Source organism: Haliotis rubra, unplaced genomic scaffold (assembly GCF_003918875.1).
Source record: "Haliotis rubra isolate DU_JTF1 unplaced genomic scaffold, ASM391887v1 Scf115, whole genome shotgun sequence".
NCBI classification, from domain to species: Eukaryota; Metazoa; Mollusca; class Gastropoda; order Lepetellida; family Haliotidae; genus Haliotis; species Haliotis rubra.
Genome location: NW_025765059.1, coordinates 1,553,081 through 1,579,385, shown reverse-complemented (window position 1 = coordinate 1,579,385; position 26,305 = coordinate 1,553,081). Strand labels below are relative to the sequence as shown.

The following is a 26,305-nucleotide window of genomic DNA, read 5'->3' as shown; positions in this document are numbered from 1 at the left end:
AACGTCGGTCCTAGTGTTAAGGTGTTTTTGGGAGTAAAGTTAAGTGTGTTTTGGGAGTAACGTCGGTCCTAGTGTTAAGGTGTTTTGGGGAGTAACGTCGGTCCTAGTGTTAAGGTGTTTTGGGGAGTAACGTCGGTCCTAGTGTTAAGGTGTTTTGGGGACTGAATATGAGGCCTGGCGTTGAGAGAAAATGATGTCCCGTCGATCTGGGTATCTAGTCATGGTCGTGGATCGCCGTGGCTTCTTGAAGCACGTTGCTGCTCTGAAACGATCACATTAAACTACATCATCAGGTGTTCTAGAACTTGTTTCCCAAAACAACACACAACGAAGCTATGATTTGAAATGGATAGTCATATGCATTCAACATTGCAGCCGCGTGTGATTGTACTAGTCCGTACTAGTCCCGGTTTTATAGTGCTAGCCCACTGAGATACCATCCTCTGTCATACCTTGGTACCAGACTACGACACAGTATACTAACCACACGCCGACCAGTCTTTGTTTCAGTCCCTTATGCCGGGTGCCAGTATAACATTACAGATCCAATGACTGAGGCCGCTGTTGGTGCAGAGACTAACACCCCAGACTCAGTATCTTGCCATGAAAATACTGGTGCTGTAGGCGGTATTGCATCTTTGGTTTCATTTGATCATAGTGGCGTTTGCAAAGGTTTTGTATAACACTAACTCAAAACTTGATCAACTAACGTTGTTAGAAAGGACAAAGAATTCAAATATAATTGAAACTAATAATGTTAAACAGAACGAGGCCAACAAATTGGCGGTTTGGGTGTTTATCATGGAAAGGGATTTGTTGCTTTTATTTTCTGGGCAGGGGTCAAGGGTTGATGAGTCGAAATGTTTTTCAATGCTCTGGCAGACATACACGCATGCTGAACACATAAACTACCAATGATGAAGTCATACAGAATTAACATGTATTCTAGTCTCTCATGAATAGTATCGTCACGTTTCTAATGTACCAGGATACCCACCCATTTGTAGAAAGTAGCCAGCCCCGCGCTGACCTCTCTGACGTCATCCATCGTATACTTCTGAAGCAGCATCCTGGCTCTGTCCGCTGTCCGGACATGCAGCTTGTCCAGGTTGAAGGATTTAATCCGTGTAATTATTTGGAAACTTGGAATAAGTTGCTTTTGAATCGCACTCCAACTCTACAACAAATTAGAAATCAGCGAAAGAGTGCAGGAGAGCGTCAACTACTGTACTATGAATATAAATAGCACTGACTATACCTGTGACATTTTTGTTCTTTCAATTTTAAACTAAATGCAGGTATTGGAGAAGACACCAAATACAATGGACGGTTACAAGCACTGTGAACTGCTTCTGCGGGTCATTTATATTTTAATAACCAATTTATAGTAAGCAGAAGTCGACAACATAGATTTGACGGTAAATTGTTAAATGTGTAGAATATCTTAAACTTGCGAGGAATGGATTACAATTTGGATGTTTCTGCGGTACCTCCAGTTCATTCTGACGGTGTCCCAGTGTTATGAACGTGGCTTTCATTACGTCCACGATCAGTGGGTTAGTGTCCTTGTAGCCGTGGATCTCAGCAACAGTTCCGTTCTTCATGGCCAGGATTGGACTCAGGAACCGTTCAAGTCGTTTCTGTTGCTGGAGGAATCTGTGAGCTTTCTGAATAACCTGGGAGTTCTGGAGTTCGTCTTCAATAGCGCTGGCTTCAATACTATTCAGGGAAGACTCTAGCCTCTTTAGGTTCTTCTTGGTCATTTCCTTCTCAACAGCTGCGGAATGTAGGAATAAATTACTTTTACGATGACAACAATCGACGCATATCAAATCTCACATCCAAACTGATAAATAGTTTGTCACAGTTATGTCTGGAGAGACGTACATACAAAGATGCGTTGCGTAAAATTACTGGGCAAAAAAAGCAAAACATTTCCGGCCTCGTAGAATCCTGCTTTGTGAATTTTATTACATCTGAATGAAACATTACTTGGTCACTTCGAATGTAAATTCTCAGGTCTACTGTTCTGGGTCTAGTTCCCGTGGGCTCTTTCTTATGTATCATTTCAATTGTTACAGTACAACCAGAAATTACTGAGAATTTAAAGATTGTAAATTTTTTAATTTTTTCACTCATTACTCACGTATTAAATGTGAATATTAGCAGAATATACCTCCAGATTCAAAGACAGGTGAACAGTTAGTATTTTGTCAAGTCACCATGGGCAGCAATGCAGGCTTCATATATATATTGTTCATATTGTTTATACTAGAAACCAATTAAACATATTCTTAAAATTCTCAATAATTTCTGGTCATACTATATTACAACGGTATATACCTTCCTCATAAAGACTACGCAGAACTATCCTGGCTTCGGTCAAATCGCCCTTGTCTTGTAGGTTGGCGTCCTGAAAGCATACTATTGCAGCTTCTAGACCCTCCTCTTCCTGGCCTTGGTGGCGCTAATTAGTCGATCTCGGATGTCAGATTCCATCTGTCCATCGATCTCTGAAGACAAGCCAATAGGGATACTATTGATGATGTATATAGATACAGGATAGCTGACTTGGCTGACACATGTCATCGTATCCAAGCGGCGTAGATTAATGCTCATAATGTCAATCACTGGATTATCTGGTCTAGACTCGAGTATTTATAAACTGCCGTCATAGCGCGATTAGTGCTGTGTCGTTAACAACAAACAAACCCATCGCTGAGAGATTTATTTAGGTAATGTTTCAGCATTATCTCCAAGTAAAGATCTTGTTATATCATTGCCCGTCACGTGTATGGTGTTTGAGCGGTAAGCCCATACACCTCTATCATCATCACCCCCACTCTAACCCGTCCCAGCATTTACTCACCCTCCTGCTCCAAGTCCGCCACCATTGCCCTGGCTATCAACAACAGTTCCTGTAGGTCGGGATAACCTGACCCGTCCGCGGCGGCAATCGCCTTCTCCAAATCTGCCAGGCTGCGTTGTTTCAGTGCCTTCTTCAAATTTCGTTTAAGTGAGTTGATCTCCTCTTCCTTTATTCCTATAAAATACGTGAACATTCTTTTTCAGAAGTATGTATGTAGATATGGATGGATGGATGTATTCAGAACGGTAGAAACAGATTGAAGCGAAAACAATAACTATTCATTTCAGTGTTGGAATGAATGACGTTTAGATGTTTTTCCTAAGGCTGAGGAGGTTGTCTCACGTTGTTTCCTAAGTTTGTCCAACTTAAGCTTTGCTTTCCTCAGATCCCCACTTGTGTCTTTGAGTTTAGCTACTTCAAACTCTTTGATTGCTTTCTGCAGGGTGCTGATCTTGTGGCCTCCAAGGGCGATCTGCAGGTTCTTCCGAACTTTGTCCTTGGTACACAAATAGAACACTATGGTTGGGGTACTTGCTATAAATGTGGAAAGGGTTTTGTCGCTTCTATTTGTGAGAGGAATTGAGTTTAGATGGATGATGCTGTAAGGGCCATGTCTTTAATTCTTGAATATTATGAATAGTATATAACATCACCATGACAAGTATCACATGGATTTGTTTTCCAGGGTCCCGGTCCTCAAAGCGTTCGTAGGGCAACGACATTCTTAAGACTATGGTAAACTATAGAAGTACGACAGGTCGTAACGTTACGAAACTTTTGTGGATCGGACCCAGGTTCCGCAGATACCACCATAAGATTTGGGCTTGTTCATTTGAAAAAGTTTTGAAAAAGAAAGTATGAAAACACCTACCTCTTGAATCTTCTCGAAATCCTCTTTCCGACTCGTCAGCAAGTAGTTGACGACGTTGTTGTCTTTCTTCTCTTCCCCTGTGTAAATCTGAAGAGCATACTCCTCATTGTCTCCGTCCTCTGGCATCGTCACATGGATCTTAACGTTCTTGTCCTTGACTTCCTGATCCACATATTGATCCAGTTCCTCTGACTGCAAGTTGTTGTGGCGCAGCCGGGCGACAACCTGCATCCTCGTCGTCATCTGGAAGCTGAATGTCTTAATCGTGCGCCTCTGCATCACAACCACCCCGGATTTGTGTGAAGGAGCCTCTAAACCATTAACCTTGGCTGTTTGACCAAAACCAAATCCAATGGGAGGATTTATTGGAAACATGTTTTTGTTTTCCGCCCTTTCGTTCACCACCAGTTTGAAGGCCGCGATGGGTACAGCAATAATCCCCAGCAAGTTGTACTTGATAGACAGTTTATATATGCCGGCCACGTGGAATCGTACAACAAGTCTAACGTGTTTTCCGTTAGTTTCCAGGAAAACACATCGTGGCAGTTCAATTCCGTCTGGCAATTTATCTTTTGACTGTTCTTCATCAAAATACAGGTCGTATGCAAGATGTGATTTCGTGTCTTTCGTTTGCTCAAATTCCAGCTCGCATTTTCCATTTTCAGACAGAAGAATAGATTTGTGTTCGCGTATGAGTTTGTAGCCTGATGTGAAGTACCTGAACTGAAAACGAGGCACGTTGCAAAATCTATGAAGGTCCCACGTGTCTTTGATAAGCTGCCATTCTCGTTTCTCCGCCATACAAGTATAGACAAACTCGTCGGGATGTGGCAGAAAGAAATCTTCCCCTATCCTCCTTATGTTTATTCCTTGTCTGGCTTGAGCTCTCTCCCTTGTCCCTTTGCCATCAGCCTCTATTTTGACCCATTTCCCACTGTCATGACCGATAACTCCCGTGAAGGCCCACATTGGGTGGACAATTTGCCACGACCCGTCAACGTAGACGATGTTCCAGGTTGCCATCAATCTACTGACGTCCTGATCGCCAACCTCATAGCCCAGGCTTTTGACATGACCCTTGACTATGACACATGGTAGTTTTGCAGCTCTGAGGAAAATCACATTGACGAATATCTTTTTTAAATGTCTCACAGTAAGTACATACCATGTAGATTGTTTAACACGATGGCGAACAAGCAGTTAGAATATCAATGTTGGTGAATTTATTACGTTCGATACATTGTTATTTATCCATTGTTATTCTATAGCTATTGTAACTTAGACATATTCTCTCACTCGCCCTTTCTGAATATTCTCTACAATACGTACCGACACAAAAGGGCAAAGAAGGAGGCATATGACCCTTTCTTCAGCTTCATCAGTTTCATATATCCACGTGGTGTCCGACCATCGGTCACTCCCGGGTAGAACTGTTGGTCGAAGTCCTGGTGGCCCACCCAGATGAACAGGGCTCGGACTCTCTCCAGGTCAGTGCTCAGGCCACTAGTCAGGTCAGAAGCTAGTGCTTCAAATGTGGTGTTGTCCGTGACGGTAACCTGCACGTCAGTTGAAAGCATCCGTCAATAGATCAGGGAAATGGATTCTCTCAGTCGAGGCTTGTTTTCAAACTAAGGATTTGTCTGACCAACATGGCGTTATATGTACACTTTGGTGGATAGTTTCAGCAAAAGAAACGTGTCAAACACTCTTGATATGCGTTTATCATCGCATGACATTTAGTTCACAGTCTTCGACACACAATACATAATCATAGAGAATGTACAAACCGATTAGAACGATACCATATAACTACCCATTTTATAAGAACACTGTATTTATGAGGGATCATTAACATATATATAATATTTCACTCAGGCGAGCATATCTGGTGGTATCATTTTACATTTCGGCATTTAAGTACAAAAAGTTTTAAATACAAACACGAACAAAAGGCTGTGAAAATCTGATTACACAATGATCGAAGTTTAACGATACCTGACTTGCTCGGCTGTCAAGGTTTTTGCTGTTTGTTACGTCGAACACATCTCTCTTCTTCCACTTGGGAGGTGAAGGAGATTTATACCCTTTCACAAAGTCAGGGACGTCGATCTTTAAACAGGAAAGGTCATGGGTTCTGTAGCTAACCTCGCCATCTGTATTCTAATATATGTAGTAACGTATATTAGGTCATGTGAAAAGGGTAGGGGAACTACACCAATCTTGCCCAAGTCTCCCTATACTCATGTCCGCGAAGGAATCCTGAATACTGTTCCACATAGTAGTACGATCATCGCCTGTCATGTTGACACTAACTCTTTCCGTTTGCAAGAAAACATCAGTTTAAACTCAGAGTTCGTTCTTCGATTCAGATGCATCATAAACATAGTTTTGTTATGAATAACTAAAATGAATCAAAATATTTATACAGGTATCTGAATATGAACCAGACGAAGGTGTTTCAAGGATGGTCCTGCCATCTAAAGCGCCATAAGTCGCTTTGAGTTGCCTCCCTTGGTCATGCAAGATCTTTGATCGTTGGTTCGAAACCTGGTTAGTCCCGCTTATGTTTCTAGGTTTGTGAACATCATGGTCGCGCTCATGTTTTTTACGTCCTGCATCACTTCGGGTTTTTCCCCCACATTAAACAGACATGTGGAGGTGGGTAAATATATTCTACTCGTTCGATTTCCAATTCAATTAATTCTACAGTTACAGGTCTACATGGAATACACAGTATGTTAATCTCCTCCTCAATAAGACCTTCCCCAAACCTGCTATCTCTGACTGTTAAATATAAACACTGAAAGAGACATGACCGATAATGCTGAACACGAACAGCAATCGTGTTGATAAGTCGTTACCTAACCTTACGATAAGCTTGTAGAGAGTTATCGAGATGTCAGGCTCTCTCATACTAACACTTCCGGGTCTGGCTAACTGTCAATGGCAACGCAAGGAGAATGTAAACAACATGTTCTTAAACAAAACTTATATTGCCTTTAACTCAAATTAAAGTGCTATTTGGCCAGTATGTCTCACATTATCTTTGAACGATTCTAAGACCTGTAGATTATGTGGCTATAACACGTCCGTCTTGTGATTTAATGCTTATAACTGTGTATTACGTGCGAATACAGGTATACAATGGTTGTGTGACACGCTCGTAAATAAAGCGGCACAACCTTTTCATGAGACATATATGCTGAAAGCAGGACCCATTATACATCCTGCCCCACTGGTGACACCCGTCAGAAACACATGCAGAGGCAAGTGAATTATTAACAAAGATAAAACACTGACTAATTTACTTGCGCTCTTCGTCGCAACAACAGGGCGCACAAGTCTAGACGTTCCATAGACAAGAGTACCCTCCTTTCGTGAAGGGCAATTACTCGAGTAAGGCGGGCGACTGATCGACGTGAAAGGCAATCACTGACATGGTTGAAAACGTATCTCCGAACAGTGTTTGCCTATACATGGTAGTTATGCCTCTGTCGCAAATAAAAGGTTCAGTTGGAACTATATAGCGAAACAATATCTAAGGGAACAATTGAAATATGTTCCAAATATATCTTCTAGAGATACCAATAAATGTTGGAGAGTTATCTGTTCTGCTGGCATCAACACTTGTGATGTACCTACAGTGCTTACCCTCTCATTACACTCTCATGTCAGCAATAAAAGATAGCTGGTATTTCGGCATTCTATAACAGGGTTTAGTGCAGAGCGTTAATGAGTAACATACTTTCATAATACTTTATATTTATATAAGTCAGTCAAGGTGATGAAACGTAATGCCAACATGCAAGATACAGTACAACCAGAAATTATTGAGAATTTAAAGATTGTAATTTTTTTTTTTTTTTCACTCATTACTCACGTATTAAATGTGAATATTAGCAGAACATAACTCCAGATTCAAAGACAGGTGAACAGTTAGTATTTTGTCAAGTCACCATGGGCAGCAATGCAGGCTTCAATGCGGCGGGGCATACTACTGATCTAAGAAGTTAGAAAGTCGTGGTCCATGCTGTCCCAATATCGGACCACCTCTTCTTTCATTTCAGCAATATTTGTCAGATTTTTCTTATTGACACTTTCCTTCATAAGTCCCCAAACATTTTCTATTGGATTTAGGTCAGGGCTATAGCTTGGCCAATCTAATAATGTCATATTTTGGGTCCGAAACCAGGCCTGTGAATGCTTTGAACGATGTTTTGGGTCGTTGTCCTGCTGGAAAATCCAAAAATTTCCATAGAACACGTGAGCAGATGGAAGTAAATGTCCCTCGAGAATATCAGTGTACCGCTCACTGTTCATATTCCCTTCAAATACACAGAGGGGCGTTGCCCCTAACACAGATATGCCACCCCACACGTTAAATTTCGGACTGTACTTTGGGCGCTGATACAAAGGTTTTTCAGTTTGTTTGGTCCAGAATTTCAGTGTATTGGGAAACAGCCACACAGAACTTTCATCTGAGAAAATCACATTGTCCCAGTTAAAATTTCTATGCTGTAAGCACCAGTTCAACCTTCGCTCCTTTTGTTCAGGTTTCATGATCGGTGATGGAATTCCTCGACTTTTCTGTCAACCCATTGCATGCAGCTCAGTTCTAATTGTCCCCTTACAGACAGCCACAGTTCCTCTTCAATCATATCCAGCCTTAAGTTTTCTAAACTCCTTCGTTTGTTTTTAGAAACAAGAATACCAAGCCGCCTCCTGTCACCGACAGTCAACTTTCTGGGCCTACCTGCGCCTCCCTGGTGCTCAATGCCATATCCATTTGCAATATTTTTCAAAACACGATAAACAGTGGACAAAGGGATGCCTGTTCTACTTGAAATCACTTTAGCTGATCTGATGCCCTTGTAATAATACTCTAAAATCAACTTCCTCTTCTCTAAATCATCCATACTGAGGATCACTGAAAATGTCGTCTGCTAGCAAGTAAACAAAGGGGGATAACTCTTCACAAACTAATGAAAAAGGATTAATGGAGTTGTCTCTCTTGAATGAAACCAAGCACTTGATAGCTGGTCAAGGTTGTTTATACTAGAAATCCAATTAAACATATTCCTAAAATTCTCAATAATTTCTGGTCATACTATATCATCTAAGCTACATGATTTGGTTGCAGTTGTGTGATATATGCAAGTGGTTTGGTTTGGTTTGGCAGTTGTTTTACTCCGCACTCAGCAATATTCCATCTATATGGCGGCGGTCTCTAAATAATCGAGTCTGGACCAGACAATCCAGTGATCAATGACATGAGCATCCATCTACGCTATTGGGAACTGATGACACGTGGTCAACCAAGTCAGCGAGCCTGGCCAACCGATCCCGTTAGTCGCCTCTTACGACAAGCATGGGTTGCTGAAGATCAATTCTAACCCGGATCTTCACAGGTGATATATGCAAGTGAGTAGATGAGCCACAATGTCACTTGCCGTAAGGCTACTTACTGGGTCTATGTCCGGATCGTCCGTTAGCACCTGCTGGCTGGCTCCACAACCCATCCTGATCACAGTCTATGCTGTATCCCCTGAAGCTGAACACAATTGTAAATTATGTATCAACTCATTTGTACATATTGTCCAAAACATCTTGATCATCGTTTCATGGTGAAATTGTCAAAACAGACGGGGACAATTACGTAGTTACATAGCATAAAGTTTTAAATAAAACTGACATAATCCGTCCTGTCAAAAACAAATTCCATATCCATGCATGCATGTTAGCATAGATACATGTATAAATACTTACATGTGTAAATTGGCAGCCTTCTTCTAAACGCAATTTCCTTTCGGGCATTCAAAATGTATCCTAAATTTGCAGTAGCTAGGTACACTCTGTCAATCAAAGTGGAAATGAACATGGAACCCACAGTGGATGATGTCCCTATCAATGCCTGAACTAAACAGTATCACTGCACTGGTCGTTGTCACTGCTGTGGGCGTGTAAGCTAAACAGTATCACCACCACTTCGGTTGTTGCCCCCTGCTGTGGGCATGTTAACTGAATTCCACGTACCACATTGTCGCAAACGAAAAGAAACTCTTTTTTGTTACGGACAGATTGTTGTTTGAATGAGAGGTATTTTCAGTATGTGTACACAACGATTTAGGCATTGCAACGTTGATCGGGAAGTTGTCCTAAGGGCCCGATCTCCTCTCAGCAGGTCTACCCATCGCAGAGCAGTTCAAACATAGCCTTGTTGTGGAGACACACTTGTACCACAGGCAGCAGGGTGACAATTCTGTGATGACCTTCTCTCAAGACGAAGGACTCTGAACTGTCTTGAAATCGTTGTGTTGTTGTTGTGTTGTATGTTACCTCATATGTTAAAAGTGGAAATGTAACTAGACTTTGCACTTCTTCAATCTGATATCACAAACAGGCGATCATTCACCTAGGTTCGAAAGTGTCAATATATGTTTTATCCTTGATATACTGCTGTGGTTTTTGTTCTTGTCAAAAGCTTCTAACCTGTTTAACAGATAACGTTTCTGTTATCCCTGAGTTTTACGGTGATATACATATCCGTCGCTTGTTCTGTTGGACTTATGTTATATAAATATTCATCTAATCGTGTTGTGATCCATTTGGGTACTGATGGACCGTAGTTTCGGATATCACATAGTTGGTGTATAACGGTAATTGGAATACAACTGGTGGGGAAATGGGTCTAAAATACAGCCATGTGACCTCTAATGAAAATGTGCCCACACATCGACCCGGAAGCGAGGCAGTGCTTTCTGATACGTTTTGAATTGTCTTGATGTTTCGTTATGTTACTGAAAAGACAAGACTTGAATAGAATTCTGAACATGTTTTACTGGGGCGAGTGTATGACAATGCTCGTTATTGATTGTTTGTTTGTTTTTTCGCTGCATTCAACAATGTGGTATGTGCAGTCTGTAATTAACTCAGCGGAAAACGTTTTTGTGACATGGATATTTTAATTGGTAACCCTGTGAATGATTTTTGGGATTTGTACCAGTGAAAGAGTTTGTTAAAATGTTCGAAATGCACGTGTGATGTGACTTCATTGTGTATCTATGAAATTTGTTTCAAGTATAACACATTGGTGTGCTATATTTAGACTTGTACTATATTAGTTCTGGAAGGTACTTCAGGATACTACAGGTCTATGGTGCTTCCCACTATATGTTGACCCAGGAAGTTGGGAATCATCCGGAGTCGTTTTCAAAAGTATGTAAGGGAGTTAACTCTTATCTCACATTACATCTTATGTTACCAAAAGCCCAGCATTAATATATGATGATCACTATACCCCGGATTCTGTGACTTTCTTGCAAGCTGGATTACTGTTGGTGACAGGTGAGTCACTGTCTTCATTGCTACGATCACTGGTCTTGTATTACATTACCTCTGAATTTGTTCAGCCACTCTAATTTGTACTGTCCTGAAATAATGATGCCTTGTAGTTGTATGGATATGTGAACTAAGTTAATTTTAGAATACAATTGCTGATTGCATCACATTTCTGCGTTGTTCATTAGTTTCACACCTTGTTCTTTGACAGAATGATTCCTGGTTAACCTTCTAGTTTCAATCTGGGAATCAAAATCTAGGAAATTTGAAGGAAGTATGACACATTCGAGCAACATAGCCACCATTTTGTTCACTTTAGAAGGCCAGACAACCAGACGCCTATCACTTCCACTCAGTGCATTCATAGAAAATGTAGAGGGGAAACATCTCCATTCATCGTTCTGAAACAAGCTCCACAAGCTACGCCGCGGGGAAATATAACAGATGGAGAGCTAAAAGTACAGCTGCATACCAAAAGTCCGTTACATTCGTTAATCAGGCTTTATTACTGGCAAACAGGTACATATTTTGGCAGTTATAATAAACATCAGTGATGTACAGTTTACAGAATTCTATAACCATGTTAATAAGGAGTATTTCCACCCCTGGACTTGATGCCAGCTTTTATTCGTCGGGGCATACTTTGGTATAATGCTCGGAGGGTGTTATTTGTCAGAGAGTACTAATGTTTCTTAATCGATTCCCAAAGCTCTGAGCTTGACGTAGGCATGCATGTGGCCACTTTCTTTACCAATGATATCCCAGAGGGACTCAATTAGGCTCATGTCAGGAGAATGCCCAGACCAGTCAAGCAGTGGTACCCCTTGGTAGCCCAAACACGTTGTGTGGATTTCAAATTATGTATCTTGCGCAAATGAGGGAAAACGAGACATTCACAGTGTTGCTTGATATCATTTATGAGTATTTGCTGGTACCTCAAACTGTTAAGGGTACCAGGTACCTTTTTCAGGAAACCAAGGCCATTATGTGACATGAGGCCCCTCACATGGACATGGGGTGGGTGCTTTAACGTGCGCTGAGAGCAGTAATGACGATACCTCTCAGTTGAAAAACGCCAAACTTGCATTCGGCGTCTATTACTGAAGCATCTAAATATTGATTCGTCTGAGAATATGACATGGTTCCAATCCTGCACACCAAAATGCTTATGTGCTTTGGCCCAGATAAGTCTCTTTTCCGTTGAGGTCTGTTCACAAATGGTTTCCGGCTTGGTACGTAGCATTTGAGGGCAAATTCATGTGGACCCCTTGACACAGACATATGACTGATGCGTCGGCCTAAAATACCTTGGAGTCGACCTCTTAAAATGTCCAGTCATAAACCTGTCTCTCAGGCACAATCTTCGTATCATTCTGTCTTCAGGATTAGTTGTACATCGGGGCCCACCTGACCTTTTACGATCAGTTACACTACCATTTGCTTTGTATTTCTGGTAGAGCTTTATCATACCATGAATGGAAGCAGTACATTTAAATTTTGAAGCCATGATCTGTTGCACATTCTTTCAAGCCATTCCCGACTCTCTGAGGCCAATTATTTATATGACCCCATTCAACTACTGTTCAATATCGCCATCTGGCCATGCTTTCTAATTAACAGAAGCCTTGAAAACAAGATATTCATTATTTGGAACAAAACTCGGTCTTATTTCCATGGAATATTTGGTGTAAAGTGAATCTATGCCCAAATGTTAATGGTTAGGCATGAATTGTTACTATTTCGGAAATTATTCTCGAATTAGATTAGAGCAATTCATAAAACTGTCATTTTGATAACGGAAACTAGTTACTAGTTTTATTACAGTAATACATTATGATTGTTAGCATGGTAAAAGTACAAGATGGCGCTTGAGTCCACTTACTAGTACTTCCATTCCTGGTACTGCATGGAAAATCCTCTTGAAATGGGTAGGATAGATAAAAGCAATGTATGTGTAACTATAATATACATTTTCACTTTATTTCAAATGGCTACATAATGTTTGTATGTTAGGTGTATCATATCAACACTAATTGATAAGTTTACAACAAACATACCCGAACGATGGAATGATATGTGGAACATTGAGCTTAAATTTGGGAATTTTGTTATGCAGCTGTATGATTCTGTCTGGTGCTCATCGATGTTGAACGTCCACTTATGGCAACGTTTTCCGCAAATCAATCAAGTTATAGGTGGTCCCCGTAGAACCCACCAGTAACCACCCAATGTCAAGACTGTTGGATTCAAACCCACGCATCTCGTACTCAGGTTCCAGCCAGTAACTGTTACAGCCCGTACCATACCTGGCAACTGCGAGAACAATTCCACGACATCTACGCGTATACGGCATCCAAGCAAAACACCCAGCCAGTTCTGACGTCTGAACATCGACGCGACGTCTCCAGCGGAGCAGACAACACTTGCCTTTGGGAGCACGTGAGTGGGAAGAGTTCTCTTCGTGGATGAGACACGTTTGCTTCTTCACCGAGCTGACGGGAGGACAAATGTCTATACAGGGGTACAGGTGAACGTTACATCCGGCCATGTAGTCTGGACGGGGATCGTTTCACAGTTGGTCCGGGGTGTGTTAACAGCTTCAGCAAGGGCACCAGTGATTGAGATTAAGGCAAAGAATGAAATGCTGTGAGGTACCGAAACGAGATTTGCAAATGGTCAGTTTACCATTTTGGCTTCAGAACGACCCTTCAGTGAGGTTTCAGCACGATTACGCCAGGCCACACGCCCGAGTGTACACCACGGTATCTTAATCAAACAAAGTCAATGTGTTCCCCTGGCCCGAAATGATACCCATTGATGAAATTGACCTACGTTTACGACATCATCCGAATCCCCCACCAAAGTTGCAAAAATGGTTTTCCCCTAGTAGTCTATAGTCTGGTGGCCGGAGTGGGGCGAAGGTGGACACACTTGCTACTGACCGTGAGAATTTGCTTGTGAACCCCCTCTTGTGTTGAGGCTCATTTGCATATGCCAGGTATGCTACTGGTATGGACTTTTGATCGTTTGTCTTTAAATGTAATAACACGTTCTGCTGAAGCATTTTCAGCAATAAATCTGTCACAATAAATCTGTCACAATAAATTTGAACAGGAGTTCTCAGCATAGTTTTGGTTTTGACTGAATTTTGAAATATACTGGGCAAAGATAGTTAGGGATATATGTACATTTTGAAATTATGAATAATGATATATTTACTCATTGACACACCGATAAAATATCAATCATAAAAATACCAATATCCCTAACTTATTTTGTCCAGTATATAAAAGTTCAGTTACAATACTCTCCTTTCACAACCAAAAGACATCGACCTCATGAAACAAAACCGGTCAGTCACTTCGAATAATCCTTCTGACAGTAAAACTTTCCTTAAAGACAAACTGATATCCTGAATGAGGTAGTTAAGCCAGCACTGCAAGGACATTCTAGTGTTGGTATCCAGACTCATCTAGTGTCTGTGACATGTGCCTGGCAACACAAGATGTACCTCGTGCCTTTCACTTGTATGATATCTTTACGCACCTCTATAGATCCATATATCATATAGGTGGGATCAAAGTACTAAGATAGAAAGGGGTAGTGGTAGAGCAAGTAACATAGATAAGATACTTTTAAGATCAAGAGTTCAGGAGATTTTGTGAACAAAAAAATGTCACTATGTGATTACTTTTACAATACCATCCTTGAAAAACACCTCACTCACTTTGAAGAATTATCACAGTGGTGTTTGCACTAAAATAAAGGCAGCAGGGGGACCTAATCTGTGCCCTCATTTCTGTACCTCAAATGTTGGTAAACACAGACTACATAGCAAAGAAAACAAACAACTAAAGAAAGTCTCAGCTTCTTATCTCTCAGTTCAGCTTTACATTGTAAGACTGACTGACTGAGTTTGGTTTTACCCCGCTTTTAGCAATATATCAGCAACATCACAGCGGGGAACACCAGAAATGAGCTTCACACATTGTACCCATGTGGGGATTCGAAACCCGGGTCTTCGGCGTGACGAGCCAACGCTTTAACCACTAGACTACCCCACCGCCCCTTACATTGTAAGAGGTGTTGCAGATTCTCGCACTAAATACTGGGGTAAACAGACTTGGAACATGATTTAGGTACCTGTGTGTACAGGTGCGTACATTTCTTACATACGTAACTGACTCACTGAGAGTCCTGGGATACTACAGAATTTACCTACCGAGTACACAGTCTGTGTTTATTTCAATAGTTTACAGGTTAATTCATTGTGTGCTAATAGGTTGTGCAAGAGTAAACAAAGTATGTCTTATTAATTCAACTTAACTGTTTTGTATATATCAAACATCTTTTGCTAAAACTACTACAGTACCATGTTGTGAATCTGTCAATGAGACTAAACAGACAACTAAAAGATCACTTTTTGCAAAATTGCTACCAATCTTTCTTATAGAATCCTCTTCATTGATTGGTTATTACCTCAGTGACAAGATTTTGGCTGTATCACCCAGTATCAAGCCATTCATGAGGATTGGTCAAAATGGTAACACTGACCCTAGTCAAAATGGCCACAACCCCTAGTCAAAATTTCCATACCCAAAAGTCAATATGGCCATAGAAAGTCAAAATGGCCATACTTTGTTTTGTTTGTTTGTGGGGATTGTGGCCATTTTGACTTGGATGTTTTATGGCCATTTTGACTAGGACCCTAGCAGCATCTGTTCTGACACCCTTTGAGGTCACACAATCAACCATGACCTTGAACCTTCATGATGGAGGAAAGAACTGGAACTAAAATGAAATGGCACCATCCTTGATAATGAGTTCTTTGTGTCTACTGAAACTACTCCAAAACATCAGTGCACCATTACAGCACTATGGCGTAAGTCTGTTACAGTATGGGAGTTACTATCACCTTAGCGCTACGACTGTCGTAAGTCTATGTTACAGTATGGGAGTTACTATCACCTTAGCCCTACGACTGTCGTAAGTCTATGTTACAGTATGGGAGTTACTATCACCTTAGCGCTACGACAGTCGTAAGTCTATGTTACAGTATGGGAGTTACTATCACCTTAGCGCTACGACAGTCGTAAGTCTATGTTACAGTATGGGAGTTACTATCACCTTAGCGCTACGACTGTTGTAAGTCTGTTACAGTATGGGAGTTACTATCACCTTAGCGCTACAACAGTTGTAAGTCTATGTTAAAGTATGGGAGTTACTATCACCTTAGCGTTACAAACGCTTTGTGGAACGAGGCCAGGGTTGATGACACCATGCATTATACCCATATGAGCACTCAAACTCTCAGTCTGACCAGCTGGTACTTTCACCACTACACCTAACATCTTCCTAAACAAGCTCACTACTATTACATCTCCCCTGGACCTTTAGTGTTTCATCCACACTTCACGACAGATGCCTCAGTTTCTGTAAAAATAGGCTGCCACCCAAAACACTGAAAATATTCCAATGACAATGAACCAACTAAATGGACTTTTTACTGGCAAAGTAAAACTCATTGTCCATAATGGCACATTTGTCGTTTAATCAGAAGCATGTCTAAACTTGTCAGTTGACTGGTCCCTACACCAGGTATTGACCATCAAAAGACTGACTGAGTTTGGTTTTACGCCGCTTTTAGCAATATTCCAGCAACATCACGGCGGGGGACACCAGAAATGGGCTTCACACATTGTACCCATGTGGGGATTCGAACCCGGGTCCTGGGCGTGACGAGCCAACGCTTTAACCACTAGGCTACCCCACCGCCCCTGACCATCAAAAGAAGTGAAACAAAGAATCATTGATGGTTGGGAGAAGAGTTTGAGAGTCAGTGAGTTGAGTACGATGTGTCAACAGTCATTTTGATGACATATTCAGGGGTGTAGCTACCATTATAAAAAAAGCCCAGGCTTACACATGATTTTTGCTAAAAAGGTTGGGCAAGCCCTCAATACTATCTAAATATAAAGCTTTGCAACCTATCGGGCTTACACGAAATAAATGGCTTGCTACATGCCTGATATTGTCAGGTCTTTTAGGAGCAAGGCCGAGAGTCAGACAAATAGGTTTCTTCACACACTTGTCAAAACCAGGGGAATTTTGAACTATCTTCTTGGCATGTTTTAACGTCGCAACTCTGCATAGTGAATTGCCTCACCTGCTGATGACCCGAGATCCTGGTCTCCAATATTAGCAAAGAATAATCCAATAGTAACTGATTATCTAAAGACTGGAATATTGCGGAGTACGGCTTTAAACAACAGCTGAGTGTGGCTTTAAACAACAAACTAACTAATAGTAACTAACATAAGAATCTTTGAGGATACAACAAAACATAATATTAATATAACAAACAACAGTATTACTTCTTAGATTTTTTATTTACATATGTACACTAGTGATGAGAGCAGACGTCAAACTGTCTGAGCAGAGGTGGATGGTGTGAGGGCGATGTTCGGGGTGGTGGCCGTGTCTTTGCTGGGGGTGGAGAGGGGGGTGGCGGCTGAGAACAGTGTGTCCATGGCCCCCATCAGCTCCAGCAGGTCCTTCATGTACAACATCTCATTACCCAGCACCTCCTTCAGCTGCCCCAGCTGGTTGTCCAGCTCCGTCCCTTGTCCAATCTGGTCCGAGTACAAGTCTGCAACACCACAGGGGATACATACAAGTGATGGGTTAGAGAATCAATGGTCATTGGAAGTAACTGATGTTTTACACTGCAGTCAGAGATTATTCACAGGTGGCCATACTATTGGTTGACTCCATGAGCAACGTCCGGGACTATTGGAGTGGGAGTGAGTATGGATTTACGCCACTTTTAGCAATATTCCAGCAACATCACGGCAGGGGACATCAGAAATGGGCTTCACATATTGTACCCATTTTGGGAATCAAACCTGGGCCTTCAGCATGACAAGAGAGCACTTTCACCACTAGGCAACCTCACCGCCCCTGGAACTATTGGAACATGACATACACTCAGCCAAGTCACACAGCTAATGCAGACACCCAATCATCAAAAGTCATTTTTCTTCACTTAAAATTATGATTCTTCACTTGCGGAATTCTGGAGCAGGGGTGCATGCACTCTACCATTTTGATCAGATACCTAACACAGTACCTGCATCTTTGGCACTTTAAGACTATGACTTTATGTGCACCTCACTCACTCTTGTTCTAACTTCGCCTGTATTTGTTATCCACAGTCTTGGCAGTCCAATACCTGGACATATCAGCTCCCCAAATCCCACTCCAATCAACTTCTAACAGTTGTTTAGAGTGTCAAAAGTCATGGGTACCAATGTTTGTAAAAACAGTGAGGGAGTGAAGTCTTACCAATAAGGAGATTGGCCACATCAGTGAGGGTGTGAGCAAACCTCTGATCTGTGATGTTTCTGGAAGATCAATAGCAGTAGGTGGTGAAACTCTCAAAGCACAATTATACATGAAAATAATAGTGCCATCCGTCTAGGCTGAGATTGTGTGTATATTATAGTAACTATACACTCAAGTCTCATTTACATAAACATAAATTCCCAAAGTTGAATTTTATGGAACTATTCTGTAGCCATCTTTGTCACCTGGCATAGTTACCTTCCCCAATTGTTGGTAAATGCACAGGATGCAACAACTAAACTGCCTTAAAACCTGTTTTAAGTATTTAATGTTTTTGGTCATTTTAAATTATTGAACACACTATTGGTTTTACCTCCTGATGAATTTGATGACAGTCTTGAGGTATGACGGAGGTCTTCCTGCCAGTGCTGCCCAAGAGTGCTCCACGACCTAACCAGCTCCTGGATCACACTCACTGTGATCTCCGGGCTTGTCAAACAGCCAGCTTGGGCTGCAACAACACCACTAAACATCAACATCCATACTTCATCATAACGTAATGATAATCACAGGAACTATAAGGATGAATGAATTTAGAAAAAGAAGATCACAAACATGAAGCGAAGTTGTGACAAAATGATACCAGAACCGCAATTTGTTTTGCACAAACTACCATTCCTTTCATGGCTGTTGTTTTCATTATACATTCTTTCAATAAAGCTAATATTTTATTAATAAAACGTAGTCTTCTATTGTACATCAGAAAGATAACAGCCTTAATGATTTTTTCACAATTTCAAGCTGCTATATTTCGTTGACACATTATAACAAAGGCTACCAGGTCTGAGTGAAATTAACAAAGTTAAGGAAAGAGTAGGCTGAGAGGTATGCATGGGCCTTCAGTTCAGTACTCACATTGAAAGCTGCATCCAGCCTTTAGAGTACTGGAACTTCCTGAAGTATAGATCATACTTGGCAAGGTGCTGCCCTCTCCTCTTGTGTTCCACCACCAGGTCAGCCCTGCAAACAACATCACAATGTAAGGAACATCACAATGTAAGATTCTCTACATACACAACATCACACAGCATAGCTTTGTATGTAACTATCACAATGTAAGGATCAGTACATACACAACATCACAATGTAAGATTCTCTACATACACAACATCTTTTTACAGCATAGTTACATTGCATAGCTTTGTATGTACAAACTATCACAATGTAAGATTCTCTACATACACAACATCACACAGCATAGCTTTGTATGTACAAACTATCATGTAAGATTCTCTACATATCACACAGCATACTTTGTATGTACAAAACATCACAATGTAAGGATCAGTACATACACAACATCACACAGCATAGCTTTGTATGTACAAACTATCACAATGTAAGATTCTGTACATACACAACATCACACAGCATAGCTTTGTATGTACAAACTATCACAATGTAAGATTCTCTACATACACAACATCACAGGCTATAGCTCTTACACAACATACATACACAAACTATCACAATGTAAAGATTCTCTACATACACAACATCACACAGCATAGCTTTGTATGTACAAACTATCACAATGTAAGATTCTCTACATACACAACATCACACAGCATAGCTTTGTATGTACAAACTATCACAATGTAAGATTCAGTACACACACACACAGCATAGCACAAACTATCACAATGTAAGATTCTCTACATACACAACATCACACAGCATAGCTTTGTATGTACAAACTATCACAATGTAAGATTCTCTACATACACAACATCACACAGCATAGCTTTGTACACAAACTATCACAATGTAAGAACATACACAACATCACAATGTAGCATAGGTACAAACTATCACAATGTAAGATTCTCTACATACACAACATCACACAGCAATGTAAGACTATCAATGTAAGACATACACAACATCACACAGCATAGCTTTGTATGTACAAACTATCACAATGTAAGATTCTCTCATACACAACATACATACTTTGTAACAAACATCATCTACACAGCATAGCTTTGTATGTACAAACTATCACAATGTAAGGATCAGTACATACACAACATCACACAGCATAGCTTTGTATGTACAAACTATCACAATGTAAGATTCTCTACATACACCAGTCTCTGTTTATACTCAACATTCACTCCATAAATCATACCATGAATGGTCACAGAGGATACATCCACATATTGACCAACAGTTCAGGGGTAGACTAGTATCCCCTCCATACAGGACATATACAAGGATTTAACTCCTGTTATGAAGCTACATCGGTATCCCCCTTATGTGTATGACAAACATGGATTCTACTACAGTTCTGGATTTTGAAATGTAATGCCAACCCCAGAGCACACACAGATTTTACTACACTTCTAAAACTAAATTATCGAATATAAATGTTTGAAGCCATCTTGATATTAAAGTCTCGTAAAATGGAACCACAATCTGCTGATTACATTAAATAGAGAATATTGTGAGTGACCATGTCATACTATGTTTACTTACACAAGAGCCTAAATGTTGACATTTCCTGAGCGAGAGCAAGGGATATACCGATATTTAGGGCACGAGTGTCGTAAAACATAGTATGATATGGGCATGAATATAATATTCTATTTTATTACTGAAGTTGTCAAATTCAGGAAAATAAACCCAAATCTACTTTCAAACATAGGCTGGCTACCTGCCATCGCCTGTAGAACTATAACATCATAGAAGAAACGATAGCGTCATAGCATTGTTCATGACATCACGTCACCATGACAAAGTGATATTTTGCCCTAGGGCATCATATGAAAAATATGAACCCGATGTTTTCCAGCCCTGGTAGGTAATAAATGGTTTTATTACCCTTCATCAGACACTACATAACATAATGTATCAATCAGAATCAGTCATTCAGGAGCAACATCTGGTACAGTTTATCAACACAGGTATGAAACAGCTTCATCAAAGGAATATCTACACACTTACTAAAAGCCAAACACAAATCCAATTTGCATGATAACAGTCAAATATCAATGATCCTGGTCAGGCGATGCTGCTGGCAAATATGTGTTAAATATCTGACAAGCTTCATAAAAGCTCTTTTTCAGTAATTGGTCTCATGCAGTGCAAGAACAGAGTTGTCTCCCATGGACTACAGCCTCACGTTGACTGCCTCTTGTTTGTCAGAGTCCAGGTACTGCTGGGGAGACACATCCAAGATATAACAGATTCAGCAAACTTTGTTATGCAAAGGATTTTCTAGAAGTGATTGACAAAGGGAAAATGAAATGGCTGATATTCTTTTCCTCAGCCACACATTATTCTCATTTTGATTTCCACGAGTCAGAATTTACTTCTTTCTTCTCAAGCATTTCCTTTACTTCAGTTGTCTGGAAAGGTCAGAACTTTCTTGACCACCACATGAGCTGAAGTGTATTGTCATATAGAAATAACATCTCTAACCCATGACATCTCTACTGAGTCTGAAGGGGTCGTTGTCGGCACAGGTACTATTGATATGTACCCCAGGTACGCTTCTGTACACAGACATGTACCCTAAACAAAAGTCAAAATACAGAAACGCATTACCTGGTAAACCCTAAACCATATTCTGTAATCCAAAACAGAAACCGTGATGTCGTTGTTCCCTTTCAACTGATTCGTGAGTGGTATTGTGCCCTGAGAAATATTCGTTACAGTGTATGGTCGTTTCTTATATAATGAAATTATATGCGTCTAATACAACATTATGAGAGTTCCGATCAAGAAAGCGAAAGAGTGCAGAATGGAATCCTCAAAGGTTACGGTTCTGCATTCTGATTTTGACTTGGGCACATTTCTGTATCCAGAAAGTACCTGGGGTACACATCTGAAGTACCCGAGCCGACAACGACCCCTTCAGCTCTACTTAGAGCCAGAAGTCTTCTGCTGCAGTCAGGTTCACACACTGGGTGTTGTTAATTGACAAATACTGGACATCAAGAACCAGAACTTAATGTGTTCATGAAAGGGGAGATACTGCTTTACTAAGTGTGGTATTTAAGTAGATTTACAATGAACATCATCCATGGCTTTCATGTGAAAGTGCAGTCACATCCTGGAAATAGTTTTACACTAAATGGAGTGTAATGCAGTCCAAGACCCAGGCTGTTAACAACCACTTCAACAAATACATAGAAGACTACATTAATGTTTGTTCATTTGACCTACACAGAAAACCTGAAAATGAGGAGATAACACAGAGTGAGCTTTCCTGGGTGAAACATATACTTAATGGGCTGATAATCCTGAGTCACTTAACTAAGTGTCAGAGCAACTTCTCTCAAAGCTGCCGCCGCCCGCCACAACGTTCCAGTGTGCAGTTGGAACCTGCATTCTCCACTCAACTCGGGAGTATTTACAGCAAACTGCCTGTTTATAGTATCAGAAGGTTCTGCTTCCACCTGACTCTGATCCAGCAATGAAAGCTGCTGGATGAACAGAAACACACAGACAACAACAATTCTTGTCGAAGGAGACACCATGTTTCACAAAACCTGTGTATCAGTAGAAGGCAGAACATCAGCCAGAGACTCTCAGTAGTCAAGCTTACCGAGAACACCAACATCCACTTCTGCCCAGCACCAACCCTTATCACACACACATCCATCTACCTACACCCCAACCCTTACCAACACACACAGACATCACACACACATCCATCTACCTACACATGGACATCTACACACATACATCCAGCTACCTACACACACACATCTACCAACACACACAGACATCTACACACACACATCCATCTACCAACACACACATACATCTACACACACATCCATCTACCTACACACAGACATCTACCAACACACACACACATCTACACACATACATCCATCTACCTACACACAGACATCTACCAACACACACATTCATCTACACACACATCCATCTACCCACACAGACATCTACACACACATTCATCTACCAACACACACATTCATCCATCTACCAACACACACATTCATCTACCAACACACACATTCATCTACCAACACACATTCATCTACCCAGGCACATCTATCTTAAACAATTAATTCCTTCTTTTTCGACAAAATTAATGCTCATTAAAGTGTTCTTTCAGCTTTCTTGATTTTGTACATATGACATGAATAGTCTTAAATATTGATGGATATATTTAACTTTTACAAAAATAATTTAATGCCATAATCAGTTTCAGTTTTACTTTTTTCATTTCAAAGAAAACTTTAGAAAGTTGACAGAGCAACAGTGATCAACCCCAGGGACTAAGTTGTCCTGTCAATCCTGATCAAGTAAGAATGCTCACACTGTGGTTCAGTAAACTCTTGTACCATTTCCTATACACAATCACATAAAGAATGTAAAGAAAAATTCAATGATAAGATGTAGTTCATGAAAAAATGGCATTCCAAGAGAGCAGAAATACAACCACTGAAGATGATAACAAAAATACAGTTTTCAGTTTTCCTTTCTATTTGTTTTGTGTGAAGCAAGCCAATGCCAAGGAAACGCTTCAGTGACAAACAATTAACCCTCGTGACATTGTGCACAGGGCTCCATGAACGTAAACCCATCTGAGAACAGTTTCTCAACAGCTGCTCCTCGATTCCAAAACATGAAACTGTTCTTTCCTTTCAGAAATCTCTGAATGCATCCCCTACAAACCTTTATATACCCTGTTCCCATCCACATTAATTTGACAACACTGGTAGCAGTCTATCACTACACTTTTATCTTAAACATTGTCTCTCACATAGACATGAAATACATGACAACCACATGCCCTGCATGCTTGTCCATACTCCAGGCAACAACGTGCACATCAACTACTGTGTTTCAACTACACTACAACACCATGCATGCTTGTCCATACTCCAGGCAACAACGTGCACATCAACTACTGTGTTTCAACTACACTACAACACCCTACATGCTTGTCCATACTCCAGGCAACAACGTGCACATCAACTACTGTGTTTCAACTACACTACAACACCCTACATGCTTGTCCATACTCCAGGCAACAACGTGCACATCAACTACTGTTTCAACTACACTACAACACCATGCATGCTTGTCCATACTCCAGGCAACAACGTGCACATCAACTACTGTGTTTCAACTACACTACAACACCATGCATGCTTGTCCATACTCAGGCAACAACGCGTGCACATCAACTACTGTGTTTCAACTACACTACAACACCATGCATGCTTGTCCATACTCCAGGCAACAACGTGCACATCAACTACTGTGTTTCAACTACACTACAACACCATGCATGCTTGTCCATACTCCCGGCAACAACGTGCACATCAACTGACTGTGTGAGGACAGTGATTTAAACCATCATTATTGACTTTCTTCCAATAATGTCATTTCCCATTACACAAGACTAAACACAGTACCATTTATCTGCATTCCACAAAAACAATTCCTACAATTGCCATTTTAGAAGTAATACTATCAATGAAGATTTTATTTCAAATATTGAATCTAAACTTTCAGTGTTTTGCTAGAGATGGGAGTGCTTTTATTAAGCAAGTGATCAAGACCTGGGTAGGAATGGGTCATTAAAGACTTCATGATCTTCATCCCTACATCTGTAACCTATGTGTGTTGATCTCTAGGAGGTAAATCTTGGGAATATAACTACATTCTATCAAGTTGTTGATCACTTGCTTCATAAAGGTACCGGGTACCGGGTATTGGTCACACTGAACACGGGAAGAAGATGAAGTTCATCTCCATACAGTGTCATCTAAGGCTGCTCCCACTGTGCATGTCAAGTGCATGAATAGCCAAGCCTAAGATAGCATAAATCCAACAGCAACTATATTCTGTACGAAGAACTGTATGCTGACCCCAAAAGAAAGTTTCAACGGTACATGACAGATCCCATGCAATGTACAACACAAATTTCAAGTACTGCATCAATACTCCTTAATGAGGAATGTTCAACATGTGCTTCAATGGCTGCATCGATACTCCTTAATGAGTAATGTTCAACATGTGCTTCAAGTACTGCATCAATACTCCTTAATGAGTAATGTTCAACACGTGTTTCAAGTGCTGCATCGATACTCCTTAATGAGGAATGTTCAACATGTTCTTCAAGTACTGCACCAATACTCCTTAATGAGTAATGTTCAACACGTGTTTCAAGTACTGCATCAATACTCCTTAATGAGTAATGTTCAACATGTTTCAAGTACTGCACCAATACTCCTTAATGAGTAATGTTCAACATGTGTTTCAAGTACTGCATCAATACTCCTTAATGAGTAATGTTCAACACATGTTTCAAGTACTGCACCAATATGCTCCTTAATGAGTAATGTTCAACATGTGTTTCAAGTACTGCAATAATGTTCAATCAACACCTTAATGAGTAATGTTCAACACATGTTTCAAGTACTGCATCAATACTCCTTAATGAGTAATGTTCAACATGTGCTTCAAGTACTGCACCAATACTCCTTAATGAGTAATGTTCAACACGTGTTTCAAGTACTGCACCAATACTCCTTAATGAGTAATGTTCAACAATACTCCTTAATGAGTAATGTTCAAGTTTCAAACTGCACCAATACTCCTTAATGAGTAATGTTCAACACGTGTTTCAAGTACTGCACCAATACTCCTTAATGAGTAATGTTCAACACGTGTTTCAAGTACTGCACCAATACTCCTTAATGAGTAATGTTCAACACATGTTTCAAGTACTGCACCAATACTCCTTAATGAGTAATGTTCAACACATGTTTCAAGTACTGCACCAATACTCCTTAATGAGTAATGTTCAACACATGTTTCAAGTACTGCACCAA

At 40.6% G+C, this 26,305-nt stretch overlaps 2 protein-coding genes across 2 annotated transcripts in view; both read right to left on the bottom strand.

Moving 5' to 3' along the window:
- Positions 1-214: 214 nt before the first annotated feature.
- LOC124254745 (hillarin-like) lies at positions 215-9,259 on the bottom strand. Its single transcript, XM_046688590.1, has 9 exons — positions 9,206-9,259; positions 5,736-5,849; positions 5,070-5,296; positions 3,741-4,848; positions 3,212-3,365; positions 2,870-3,043; positions 1,491-1,777; positions 998-1,177; positions 215-262 (listed from the first exon to the last, which is right to left on the bottom strand). Exons 1-9 carry the CDS (start codon positions 9,257-9,259, stop codon positions 215-217), a joined length of 2,346 nt encoding a protein of 781 aa, XP_046544546.1.
- An 8,189-nt stretch (positions 9,260-17,448) lies between these two features.
- LOC124254528 (U3 small nucleolar RNA-associated protein 15 homolog) overlaps positions 17,449-26,305 on the bottom strand; it is a 125,642-nt gene continuing 116,785 nt past the window's right edge. Inside the window, 7 exon segments of the mRNA XM_046688346.1 lie at positions 17,449-17,727; positions 18,423-18,481; positions 18,796-18,866; positions 18,869-18,927; positions 19,334-19,357; positions 19,360-19,417; positions 25,536-25,547. Of these exon segments, the coding sequence (XP_046544302.1) occupies positions 17,501-17,727; positions 18,423-18,481; positions 18,796-18,866; positions 18,869-18,927; positions 19,334-19,357; positions 19,360-19,417; positions 25,536-25,547 (510 nt within the window). The 3' untranslated portion in view covers positions 17,449-17,500.